Source organism: Ranitomeya imitator, chromosome 7 (assembly GCF_032444005.1).
Source record: "Ranitomeya imitator isolate aRanImi1 chromosome 7, aRanImi1.pri, whole genome shotgun sequence".
Taxonomy (NCBI): domain Eukaryota; kingdom Metazoa; phylum Chordata; class Amphibia; order Anura; family Dendrobatidae; genus Ranitomeya; species Ranitomeya imitator.
The window spans coordinates 89,587,122-89,601,555 of NC_091288.1; the positions used below are offsets into that span (position 1 = coordinate 89,587,122).

A 14,434-nucleotide genomic window follows, 5' to 3' on the forward strand; every position below is an offset into this window, starting at 1 on the left:
GTTGCCACACACTGTTGTTGGTATGTTGGCCCATTCCTCCATGCAGATCTCCTCCAGAGCAGTGATGTTTTTGGCTTTTCGCTTGGCAACACGGACTTTCAACTCCCTCCAAAGGTTTTCTATAGGGTTGAGATCTGGAGACTGGCTAGGCCACTCCAGGACCTTGAAATGCTTCTTACGAAGCCACTCCTTCGTTGCCCTGGCGGTGTGCTTTGGATCATTGTCATGTTGAAAGACCCAGCCACGTTTCATCTTCAATGCCCTTGCTGATGGAAGGAGGTTTGCAATCAACATCTCAAGATACATGGCCCCATTCATTCTTTCATGTACCCGGATCAGTCGTCCTGGCCCCTTTTCAGAGAAACAGCCCCAAAGCATGATGTTTCCACCACCATGCTTTACAGTAGGTATGGTGTTTGATGGATGCAACTCAGTATTCTTTTTCCTCCAAACACGACAAGTTGTGTTTTTACCAAACAGTTCCAGTTTGGTTTCATCAGAGTATAGGACATTCTCCCAAAACTCCTCTGGATCATCCAAATGCTCTCTAGCAAACTTCAGACGGGCCCGGACATGTACTGGCTTAAGCAGTGGGACACGTCTGGCACTGCAGGATCTGAGTCCATGGTGGCGTAGTGTGTTACTTATGGTAGGCCTTGTTACATTGGTCCCAGCTCTCTGCAGTTCATTCACTAGGTCCCCCCGCGTGGTTCTGGGATTTTTGCTCACCGTTCTTGTGATCATTCTGACCCCACGGGGTGGGATTTTGCGTGGAGCCCCAGATCGAGGGAGATTATCAGTGGTCTTGTATGTCTTCCATTTTCTAATTATTGCTCCCACTGTTGATTTCTTCACTCCAAGCTGGTTGGCTATTGCAGATTCAGTCTTCCCAGCCTGGTGCAGGGCTACAATTTTGTTTCTGGTGTCCTTTGACAGCTCTTTGGTCTTCACCATAGTGGAGTTTGGCGTCAGACTGTTTGAGGGTGTGCACAGGTGTCTTTTTATACTGATAACAAGTTTAAACAGGTGCCATTACTACAGGTAATGAGTGGAGGAAAGAGGAGACTCTTAAAGAAGAAGCTACAGGTCTGTGATAGCCAGAAATCTTGATTGTTTGTTTCTGACCAAATACTTATTTTTCACCATAATATGCAAAAAAAAAATGATAAAATAAACAGACAATGTGATTTTCTGGATTTTTTTTTCTCAGTTTGTCTCCCATAGTTGAGGTCTACCTATGATGTTAATTACAGACGCCTCTCATCTTTTTAAGTGGTGGAACTTGCACTATTGCTGACTGACTAAATACTTTTTTGCCCCACTGTATATATGCAGCGCCCCAGAGTCCTGGTCGTTGCAGTAATGTTGCTCTTCCACCAGGGGGAGTGATGTTACATCTGATGGCACCAAAGGAGTTCACCTTACCAGGTATCACAGCCACACACACACTTCACACTCCAGTCCACCAGGGGGAGCTAAGGGTTCTATTCACTAGGCCACTCCTCACATAGGGAAAAACTGGTGGGTTGGTTAGGAAGTTAGGGAGAGAGTTCAGGAGAGGAGTCAGGAAGAGTCGGAGGAGAGGAGAGTTCCTGGCTGGGGACCGACGAGGAAAGGTCTCCCGGTTGAGCTGGCTGGGGTGATCCCTGGTCGGATCCAGACTGAAGTCTGAGGAAGAAGGAAAGAGGGATACGGAGCTGTGCCTGCAACCCATGCGGCAGCATCCTAAGAAAGGACGAGAAAGGAATTGTGCTGCAGTGAGTGAGCAAAGAAGTCATAGCAACAGGAGTGAAACATCGGTGGGAGACCAGCTAGAGGCAGGCTGCCTCCTTCCGAAGCGCAGACCCGGTGGCCGGAACACTGAGGGAGTAATAGGCTCTACGCTTTACTTTAGAGACCGGCAGGGCAGTGAATTCCAAGTTGGCTGTCCGGCCTAAACACCTAAGCAGACACGATGGCAATTGCGGAGGAGGGGCGTCACTAGGGTCCCCATAAAATAGCCTCAGGCCATCACCGTCATACGGGTTTGTCCTATCCATCTGGGGGACAGAGAGAGAGAGAAGTAACAACAGTGAGGAACTTATGGTAGTTAATGCAAGTAGGGACCTACTACGTTACTGTGCGTAAGGGGAAGGCTATTGATTTCCACCTGGATAAGGGGTCTCTGGAATTGCCATCAGACCGGCCGGACCCTGCATTCCCTGTCATCCGGCACTCTGGACTGTGGATGCGAAAGCCTTCAGTAAAGGTAAAGAAACTGCAACCATTATGTCCTCGTTATTGGCCGCGCCTTACATCGACCACCATTCCCACCTACACCTCTGGGAAGCCCTGGGAAAACACTTCACCTGTGGGAAGGTATACCATCTAGCTGCCATAACCTCACCCCAGTGGACCCCTAAGCAGCGTCGGTCACCCTGACCGAATACCACAGGTGGCATCACGAACACTACCGTCATTTACTATCTCTGCCTTTTATTGGGCGCCCCTCATAGGGCCACGGTCCGGGTCGGGCCACCGTGACATCCCCGTCGAGGGAACTGAAGGACCCGGTACCGAGTACCCCATTGCCCTTACGTGGGGGCGATCTATATATATATATATATATATATACAGTGGGTACGGAAAATATTCAGATGACTTTACATTTTTCACTCTTTAGTTCATTGCAGCCATTTGGTAAATTCAAAAAAGTTAATTTTTTTCTCATTAAGGTACACTCTGCAAAAATTTCTACGTTTCTGTTTTTTTTTTAGTCAAGATGAGGTGCAAATTTATTAAAAAAGAAAAACTGAAATATCATATGGTCATAAGTATTCAGACCCTTTGATCAATATTGAGTAGAAGCACCGTTTTGAGCTAGTACAGTCATGAGTCTTCTTGGGAATGATGCAACAAGTTTTTCACACCTGGATTTGGGGATCCTCTGCCATTCTTCCTTGCAGATCCTCTCCAGTTCCGTTAGGTTGGATGGTGAATGTTGGTGGACAGCCATTTCCAGGTCTCTCCAGAGATGCTCAATTGGGTTTAGGTCAGGGCTCTGGCTGGGCCAGTCAAGAATGGTCACAGAGTTGTTCTGAAGCCACTGCTTTGTTATTTTAGCTGTGTGCTTAGGGTCATTGTCTTGTTGGAAGGTGAACCTTCGGCCAAGAATGAGCTTCAGAGCACTCTAGAAGAGGTTTTCATCCAGGATATCTTTGTACTTGGCCGAATTCATGTTTTCTTCAATGACAACCAGTCATCCTGTCCCTGCAGCTGAAAAACACCCCCATAGCATGATGCTGTCACTGCCATGTTTCACTGTTGGGATTGTATTGGGCAGGTGATAAGCAGTGCCTGTTTTCTCCACACATACCGCATAGAATTATCACCAAAAAGGTCTGTCTTTGTCTCATCAGACCAGAGAATCTTATTTCTCATAGTCTGGGAGTCCTTCATGTTTCTTTTAGCAAACTCTATTCGGGCTTTCATATGTCTTGCACTGAGGAGAGGCTTCCATCGGGCTACTCTGCCATAAAGGGGTGACTGGTGTAAGGCTACAGTGAGAGTTGACTTTGTGGAACTTTCTCCCATCTCCCTACTGCATCTCTGGAGTGCAGCCATAGTGATCTTGGGGTTCTTCTTTACTTCTCTCACCAAGGCTCTTCAGGAGATCTCATCTCCCAAGATCTTGGTGCCGAGATCTCCATCTGCGCATGTGCCGCCCCCGGCAGCCATTTTCCTGGACTCCACTGCATAGGAAATCATGTAACTGTGGGGGCTCTGGGCTTTCACAAAATGTCGGCAGAGCCTCCGCAGCACCGAAGGCCCGCAGCAGCGTGCCGCACATCGGAACACCCCTTCATCCCAGCCTGCAACCTGCAGCAATAGTCCACTCTTGCCTCCTCCAGCAGCGACCCTGGAATCCTGCTTCACCGCAGTCACCACCCCTGGTAAGCAATAAGACGCATGGATTATAAGAAGCACCACCATTTTATAAAAAAAAAATTTTTTCCTATTTTTCTCCTCAAAAGTAGGGGTGCATCTAATAATCTGGTGCATCTTAAAAACCGCAAAATGTAGTAAATCTCTAGTTTCAACCGTATATATATAAATATATTTATGTATTTGTTTGATATTTATTCCGGATGAGGGGGTCTGACCAAATCTTGCATCGGGGCCCATCAGACGCTAGTTACACCACTGAAAGTAACCTCTTACATTTGCCCTCTTATGTGTATGTGATACCTTTATACTGAGAAGGCCTAACAGTCACTCATCTTGATAAATACTATGCACACATTTGCTATAGTGCTTTCATAAATACAACAGTGAGTAATGATTAACTGGCTCTAAAGATTTCCACATGTTATAGTGACTTGCTCCTTACCCATGGAGAGGGCACAGGTAAAGAAAGTAATAAAGTACAAATATTGTATTGCTGCAAATTGAGCTATGTATTTGTACTAAAACGTAGACCTTGAGTGTAGAGAACTACACATTGCTCATGTATTGACCTAAGTCATGGAAGAGATACATCTGAAAAATTACTAGCCCTCTATAACACTTTCTTTCTGCCACCGACTATTGAAAGAAACGAAGACTGGATGGAAATTCAAGAACTTTTATTTTCATGTAGATGTAGGTATAAAATGTGAACTGCATAAGGAAGAAGTGAATTTTGAAATGGAATGTCATTCTATGCTTTCATTTTTTTTTAGACACCAAGAAATACCTATGTGATGGAACACTTCCAGTAACTTTATAGGTAGTCGAGCTAGAACATGCAACATGCTCTGGAAAATCAAATGTTCAGATGTAAATAATTACCATTACTAGGTGTGGCATTATATGCATGGAGAGTTAATAATGGCTTTTTTCAATAACTGGATGTGCTTACTAAATTTTGTTTTGGATATTTGTGGTGAGAGCAGTGAGACGGTTATCCTGATCCTTGAGGATCTAGCACCCACAGAGACTGTGCTGCCGCTTTTGTGGATTATGTTTATACTGTATATATATAATTTTTATATATATATATATATATATATACATACACACACATGCATGTATAATTCCAGCCATAAACAACTTGCATTATATGTATAACCTACACAGTAAAAGAGCAAGAATGCAATAAGTAGAGAAGTTCTTTCATTTGCAATTTTGTGTTTATATAAAACAATGTGAAGAATTACCTGTACTGGGTGCAGCCTGCTGGTTGTGCTCCCAATTCCTTCCACGGTGGTGATAGCAGCTCCATGCAAACAGCATACTGGAAGCAGGCAAGCATTGGCCGAGTAATGGCTTGATGTGTTAAGACATTAATTGAAGAGAAGTGTAGTCACACATATAAAGAAGCTTGGAAACGGAGGATTGAGTAAACAGCAATTATATCAGGTCACTTAAAGGGAACCTGTCACCCAGAAAATGGAAGGTCAGATAAGCCCACCAGCATCAGGGGCTTATCTACAGTATTCTGTAATGCTGTAGATAAGCCCCCCGATGTATCCTGAAAAATGAGAAAAAGAGGTTATATTATACTCACCCAGGGGCGGTCCTGCTGCGGTCCGGTCCGATGGGTGTCGCGGTCCGGGGCCTCCCATCGTCTTACGATGACGTCTTCTTCGTGTCTTCACACTGCGGCTCCGGCGCAGGCGTACTTTGTCTGCCCTGTTGAGGGCAGAGCAAAGTACTGCAGTGCACAGGCGCCGGGAAAGGTCAGAGAGGCCCAGCGCCTGTGCAATGCAATACTTTACGCTGCCCTCAACAAGGCAGACAAAGTACGCCTGCGCCGGAGCATGAAGACAAGAAGAGGACGTCCCGCCCAGGTGAGTATAATATAACCTCTTTTTCTTATCTTTCAGGATACATCAGGGGCTTATCTACAGCATTCCAGAATGCTGGTGGGCTTAGCTCATCTTCCATTTTGGGGGTGACAGGTTGCCTTTATTGGACTGTCATCACCTTAAATGGTTAACATTGCAATGAATATAGTAATTTTTGCAATTTATTTGTTATTATAAAGCCACTCCAGCCAGCATAAAGTGCCCCTGCGCTCCTCCGATGCAGAGGCAAAGTTTGGGCCAATGGAGTGACGTTGGCACTGGTGGAAAGTGTCAACTAAGCGGCAGCTCAGATTATTGAAGAATAATCTAATAATCTTAGAATAATCTTCTAATAATCTTGAAATGTCTTAATACATAAGGAACAGAGGGTCCCCTAGTTTTGGGATTTTAAGATTGTTTGACCTGACACAAGCTATCCACCCTATAACATTTTTATTTGTCATGCAGTTTAAGGCCATAGAGTAATAGATATAAGATATGAAACACCTGAATCACGTAGAGCAGGGTTGCCAATCCAGTCCTCCGGGAACTAAACAAGATTTCTTTTTCTATGTGCAGCTTCTTCAGCATCTGGATAAAACACTGAATGGAGCTAGAAGTGGCCATTCTTGGGTATTTCAACTCAGCTGCTGTGCTATCTCCGGCACTACCATTGAGAATGACGCAGCAGCACCAGCTTGACAGGAGCTCTGCGTTTCCTTCATTGTCTTCTTATACATTATTACAACACTGAAATCAAATGTTCATAACTTGGACATATTTTATATGTTTTGCACTATGATGAATAATTTGTATTATATACAGTATTTGTCAAAATCATACACTATTGCTTCCTAATATGTTATGTCAGCAGTAGCTATATAGCAAACACTTAATAATAAGTTTATTTTATGTTTTTAATTTTTCATAGAAGTTTTGAAACTAAGGATACATAATCTTCTTGGTAACAGGATTAATTGCAGATACCATTACAGTACAAGCACCACATCCACCTCCTCCACAACCATATTTCGTTCCAGTAAGGAGCACTGTTAAAAATCAATTAAGGAAATAGAGGACATGATAGAAAACTGAGGACATCATAGAAAACTGAGGACATCACAGGAAATTGAGGACATGATAGAAAACTGAGGACATCATAGGAAATTGAGGACATGTTAGAAAACTGAGGACATCATAGAAACCTGAGTACATGATAGAAAACTGAGGACATCATAAGAAACTGAGGACATCATAGGAAACTGGGGACATCATAGAAAACTGAGGACATCATAGGAAACTGAGGACATGATAGAAAACTGAGAACATCATAGAAAACTGAGGACATCATAGAAAACTAACTTTTGTAGTGATAAAGATATCATTGACATTATTTATACGGTATAGATGCTATAGGTAATAGGTAAACCTTTAGACCAGTGCCTAGAATAAGGAAATTATGTATTAATGCCCAAGAGCATGAAAAGGGACAACAGTAAAACTGTACCTGGTTAATTTAACACAACAAAGGGTCTTATGTTTTGGCTCTTCAATGAACCTTTCTCAAGATTGTGATTTGCACATTATAGAGCCGAAACATAGGGAACAATATGATTTTCATATAAACCCCGTACCATTTTGCACTTGAAGACCATGGTGCTGCTATCTCTTGGCAGAGTTTTGGAGCATTGCTCCATCCTTGTGGTCACACACATTGGGAACTCAGGCTACATTGGTTTGGAGAGTGCGGTATCCAATGATGGTTGGCTAGTAGTACCCAAGACATATCTCACTAATGAAGATTTGAAAAAAACTTGACATACTCAGCAATCATAATAGTTTTAATAAATGATTATAAGAATCAATACAGTTACGGTATATAGAAAGTAAATCGATAAAGGTCCAAGCTTTCACAGCATTATATGGGATTTTAAATCCCAGAAAGTATAAAACAAAACTCCGTGACATGGGTGATAATTTGCTAAGGGTAAGGTTCCATGTTGCGGATTGCCGGCGCTTTGGACGGAGCAGAAAACTTGCTCCGCCCAAAGCGCCGCCCCCTTCTGAACGCATGGTGATTCCGGATATGTTCATTGCACACATCCGGAATCTCCGCACCCCATACATAGGGCCCTGTTATTTACCTTGCGGCGACGCAGCGTCGCGGCAAGGTAAACGGACATGCTGCGTTCTAAAAATACGTGCCGCATATCCAGGAACGCAGGGCCGCCGGGTGCATGCTCACACACATAGTGGAGACGGGATTTCATAAAATCCCCTTCACTATGCTGTAACTTCTGTAAGTAGCGTTCAATCCGCAGCTAATCCGGATGTAATCCGGCCTGTGGACACGCACCCTTAAGCTCCTACATCACTGAAGTAAATATAATGTAATGTAACCTGAAATGTACAAAAAATGTATCATAATCTTTAAATATTATATACTAAAGATACAGACATCACATTTGGTGCATATTCACTCATGTTCCAGGCAGTTAGTCCAACTACAGGGTGGGCCATTTATATGGATACACCTAAATAAAAAGGGAACGGTTGGTGATATCAACTTCCTGTTTGTGGCACATTAGTATATGGGATGGGGAAAACTTTTCAAGATGGATGGTGATCATGGTGGCCATTTTGAAGTCGGTCATTTTGGATCCATCTTTAGTTTTTTCAATGGGAAGAGGGTCATGTGGCACATCAAACTTATTGAGAATTTCACAAGAAAAACAATGGTGTGCTTGGTTTTAATGTAACTTTATTATTTCATTAGTTATTTACAAGTTTCTCTTTGTTTACAGCCATAGACGTGTCGCAGAGGTTAACATGTGAGGAGCAGATAGAAATTGTGTTGATGTCTGGTGAACGCAGTACCCGGGTCATTGCAGCAGATTTCAATGCAAGACACCCTACGAGACCACCCATCTCCCATGCTACAGTTAGCAAACTGCTTGCCAAATTTCATGAAACAGGTTCAGTGTTGGATTTGCCAAAATGTGAACGCAAGAAAACTGTCACTAATGAAGAAACATCAGTGGCTGTCCTAGCTTCATTCAGCAAGAGCCCACAGCGTATCACTCGCCGCATGTCACTGGAGAATGGCATCAGTCGAACATCCCTTCGGCGGATATCAGCTACTCACAAATGGCACCCTTACAAAATCCAGCTGCTGCAGCATCTCAACGAGGATGACCCAGATCGGAGCGATGAATTTGCAGAATGGGCAAAACAAAAATTGGAGCAGGAGCCTCAGATTACACAGAACATTATGTTCAGTGATGAGGCAAACTTTTTTGTGAATGGTGAAGTTAACAAACAAAACCTCCGCTATTGGTCTGACACTAACCCACAGTGGATAGATCCCTCCAAGACAGTTGGAACACAAAAATTGATGGTATGGTGTGGTATATGGGATACAAAGATAGTGGGGCCATTCTTCATCAATGGAAACCTCAATGCAACTGGATATCTGAAATTACTACATGATGATGTGGTGCCCTCTTTATGCACTGAAGATGGCACGTTCCCGGAGTTTTTACAGCAAGATGGTGCACCACCACATTATGGGTATCAGGTCCGAGCATTCCTACATGAACAGTTTCCTGGAAAGTGGATTGGTCATCGTGGGTCAGTTGAATGGCCACCAAGGTCTCCCGATCTGACCCCCTTAGACTTTTTTCTTTGGGATCATCTGAAGGCAATTGGCTATGCTGTGAAGATACGAGATGTGCAGCATCTGAAACAATGGATACTGGAAGCCTGTGCTAGCATTTCTTCTGCAGTGTTGCTATCAGTGTGTCAAGAGTGGGAGAAGAGCGTTGCATTGACAATCCAACACAATTGGCAGCACTTTGAACACATTTTATAAGTGTCAATATATCCATCCGTATCACTCAAAGCTCACAAGAGCAGTAACACAAAAAGCACAAATTCACATATAAAATCAATCTTTTATTAAATACAAAAAGAAAACTACAAAATACATACAAAAACCTCAATATCTCAGACGTGAGGGACCGACAGTATACTAATCATAGATGCGCAAATAAATATGGATATAAATTATACAATACCATCAGCTGAATCCTATAATAGTTTCCACAAGCCTCGCAAGTGACATTAAGTCTGTGAAAGAGGCTGGTAAACTTAGTATTCTAGCTTATAGAAGTAAAGCTCCGAGCTCCCGCCGCACTATTAGCTTTATAGCATAACTCCCATCAATTATACAAGGGGTGGAGGGACCGGACACTCTTCATACTGCGCAGTAAGTTTAATCATTTCACGCTATGTCTCCCTTGTGGCTTCGGCTTGCAGCAAGCACCTTGTATAATTGATGGGAGTTATGCTATAAAGCTAATAGTGCGGCGGGAGCTCGGAGCTTTACTTCTATAAGCTAGAATACTAAGTTTACCAGCCTCTTTCACAGACTTAATGTCACTTGCGAGGCTTGTGGAAACAATTATAGGATTCAGCTGATGGTATTGTATAATTTATATCCATATTTATTTGCGCATCTATGATTAGTATACTGTCGGTCCCTCACGTCTGAGATATTGAGGTTTTTGTATGTATTTTGTAGTTTTCTTTTTGTATTTAATAAAAGATTGATTTTATATGTGAAGTTGTGCTTTCTGTGTTACTGCTCTTGTGAGCTTTGAGTGATACGGACGGATATATTGATATTTGGCAATTGCACAAGTATATAATTTTTGGATCATTGAGTTGATTTAAACATTTTATAAGTGGTCATAAATTTGTAAATAACTCATGAAAGAATAAAGTTACATTAAAATCAAGCACACCATTGTTTTTTTTGTGAAATTCTCAATAAGTGTGATGTGTCACATGACCCTCTTCCCATTGGTCAAAATAAAGCAGGATCCAAAATGGCCGACTTCAAAATGGCCATCATGGTCACCACCCATCTTGAAAAGTTTTCCCCCTCCCATATATTAACCCCTTCATGACTTTGGGATTTTTCGTTTTTCCGTGTTCGTTTTTCACTCCTCTCCTTCCCAGAGCCATAACTTTTTTATTTTTCCGTCAATTTGGCCATGTGAGGGCTTATTTTTTGGGGGACGAGTTGTACTTTTGAACGACATCATTGGTTTTAGCATGTCGTGTACTAGAAAACGGGAAACAAATTCCAAGTGCGGTGAAATTGCAAAAAAAGTGCAATCCCACACTTGTTTTTGTTTGGCTTCTTTGCTAGGTTCACTAAATGCTAAAAATGACCTGACATTATGATTCTCCAGGTCAGTACGAGTTCATAGACACCTAACATGACTAGGTTATTTTTTACCTAAGTGGTGAAAAAAAATTCCAAACTTTGCTAAAAAAAAAAAAATGCGCCATTTTCCGATACCCGTAGCGTCTCCATTTTTCATGATCTGGGGTCGGTTGAGGGCTTATTTTTTGCTTGCCGAGATGACGTTTTCAATGATTGCATTTTGGTGCTGATACGTTCTTTTGATCGCCCGTTATTGCATTTTAATGCAATGTCGCGGCGACCAAAAAAACGTAATTCTGGCGTTTCGCATTTTTTTCTCGCTACGCCGTTTAGTGATCAGGTTAATGCTTTTTTTTAATTGATAGATCGGGCGATTCTGAGCGCGGCGATACCAAATATGTGTAGATTTGATTTTTTTTTTTATTCATTTATTTTGATTGGGGCGAAAGGGGGGTGATTTAAACTTTTATATTTTTTTTATTTTTTTTCACATTTTTTTTTTACTTTTGCCATGCTTCAATAGCCTCCATGGGAGGCTAGAAGCAGGCACAGCACGATCAGCTCTGCTACATAGCAGCGATCATCAGATCGCTGCTATTTAGCAGAATTGCAGGTGTGCTGTGAGCACCGACCACAAGGGGGCGCTCACAGCTGCCGAGGATCAGTAACCATAGAGGTCTCAAGGACCTCTATGGTTACTATTCTGAAGCATCGCCGACCCCCGATCATGTGACGGGGGTCGGCGATGACGTCATTTCCGGCCGCCCGGCCGGAAATGGTAGTTAGATGCCGCTGTCTGCGATTGACAGCGGCATTTAAGTAGTTAATAGGTGCGGGCAGATCGCGATTCTGCCCGCGCCTATTACGGGCACATGTCAGCTGTTCAAAACAGCTGACGTGTCCCGGCTTTGATGCGGGCTCACCGCCGGAGCCCGCACCAAAGCAGGGGATCTGACCTCGGTCGTACTATCCCGTCCGAGGTCAGAAAGGGGTTAATGTGCCACAAACAGGAAGTCGATATCACCAACCATTCCCATTTTATTTAGGTGTATCCATATAAATGGCCCACCCTGTACATTACTGACCATCAGGGCCACATCTGCCATTTGGAGAGATAAGCATTTTGCCTCAGGTAGCATTCTGAGATATCTTTTGAGGGGCGGCACAATCCTACAAAACACTTGTTCACAGGGTGAAATTAATTGCTTTAAAATTATCAATCTCGGCAGCACATTGTCCTGTGTAAACAGGACATGTGATGCCAAGAACATGATGTTCAATCGGAACAGAAGTATTAATATTTATGGAAGTGTATTCGGCCAGTCTAAATAGGGAAATAAATGACCGCTGAATCTGTGATCAGAAGTCATTTAATGGCTGCCTGAATGCAATTTTATGGTGCAAATTAGGAACCAAAATGGGCAGGTTAGATGGTTGGGGGCCCAGATAATTCGGCATTATGTGACTCTGCAATTCATTATGGCCAACCTGGTCACAGTGGTTATAAATCAACACAATAGTCACCTCTAAATATATACGATATGTCTGTGTGTACACGTGTGTTTATACAATATGTATGTAATGAGCATTTATTGTACAGAATTCCCCCAAAGCAGTTACACCAGTAAACTTGTGTGAAATGCTGTGGAAAATCGTAAAATTTTTTGCAATTTTTTTTTTCTATTTGGGCATATTCATGCCAATTTCTACAGGCTCCCTTGCAATGGGTGAAGCTGGCACAGGGCATGGTGTCTAATGTGTGAAGGGCTGCAGCATGCCACAAATCTTACTCCCGTCACTAATTGGAGTAAGGTTTCTAGTGAGGCACATGCCACTCTTCAGATGCACCTGTGACTCTTAATAAATCATGTGCTTCTGACTCCATCCCTTGCCCCCTCATCAAGACCAGCATGATTTGATATTCTAAAATTGTATATATTTGAAAAGGGTTTTTGGGAATATTTTTTTAATCAACTTGCTCTAGTTAAAATAATTAACTCAGCTGTTACTCACCCTCTCCTGCTCCAAGACACCTCTCTGCTGATGCTCTAGTCTTTTTTCTAGTCTAGTAATTCACTGCTGTTGTATATTTACAGTATGTATGTGGCATATTGTGTATGATCTTCTTTCACTGCTGGAATATTTTTATACACACAATCCCAAGCAGGTCAATATATTGCCACAGGATAAAAGAGATGCTAGCAAAATTTTAAAATGTAATATTTATTAATTCAAAAACCTATAAAATGATACATGAACAAAAGAAGAAAAAAACAGGGCAGCAAACAACCTCCAAACACAGAACTAAATCACATCTGGTCATTAGAATCGATATTAATCTGTATGCTGGAAAGTATGATAAAAAGAAATATATGAAAACAGCAGAGTTACCAATGGTACCCTTACATTTATAGGGGCATCAATAATAAAGTGCAAGCGCAATGTATAAATAGAGAGAGCCCCATTGCAGTAGTTTTTCGGAACCAATATCAGCAACTCCCTTAGTGATCAATCACATCCATATGAATGGACCTGGACCCGTCGAAGCACCTAGTGTGCGAAACGGCCGTCGTCCAAGCTCCAATACCGCACCCTCCTGTTTACCTGATGTCCTGACGGATGTATTTCATTCATTTTCTCCATTAAAGTTCACGTTTTCCACTGCTCAATTGGGGTGAGTGCCGCATATTTTCTTCTCTTCTGTACATCCATATGAATGTGTTATCTGATACGTTATCTGAATCAGATAACGCCCCCGGAAGAAGCGTGAGAGAAACGGTGTTGGGATGTGGGAAGCACGGCACTTACTTTTCTCTCCTCTGGTCTTTTATACCCCTCTTGAGGTAATGTACCTGTTATTAATATACAAATTCAGTATGCTGCTATTATGGCATTGTTGCACACAATGAGCATCTGCCTGTCTGTTACTGACTATTGCACTGCACATTATATTGAAGTGACATACATGCAATTTTCTCTGACTCAGATAACATATCAGATAATCCATTCATATGGATGTTATTGATCACTATGGGAGTTTCTGATATTGGTTCCTAAACTACTGCAATGGGGCTATCTCCATTTATACTTTGCACTTGCACTTTATTATAGATGCCCCTATAAATGTAAGGGTACCATTGGTAACTCTGTTGTTTTCATATATTACTTTTTATCATACTGTTTTCAGCATACAGATTAATATTGATTCTAATGAGCAGATGTGATTTAGCTCTATGTTTGGAGGTTGTTTCCTGCCCTGTTTTTGTCTTCTTTTGTTCATGTAATTTTTTATAGGGTTTTGAATCAATAAATATTATATTTTAAAATTTAACTAGAATCTCTTTTATCCTGTGGCAATATATTGACCTTATTGACCTACTGGGGATTGCGTGTA

General features: G+C 42.2%; 1 protein-coding gene across 1 annotated transcript in view; it reads right to left on the bottom strand.

The window, feature by feature from the left end:
* Nucleotides 1-14,434, bottom strand: part of LOC138644803 (aldehyde oxidase-like) — a 145,202-nt gene that overhangs the window by 117,417 nt on the left and 13,351 nt on the right. The window contains exons 3-4 of the mRNA XM_069733622.1: nucleotides 6,760-6,856; nucleotides 5,178-5,286 (exon numbers count right to left, since the gene is read on the bottom strand). Coding sequence (XP_069589723.1) covers nucleotides 5,178-5,286; nucleotides 6,760-6,856 — 206 coding nt within the window. The remainder of the gene's footprint in view (nucleotides 1-5,177; nucleotides 5,287-6,759; nucleotides 6,857-14,434) is intronic.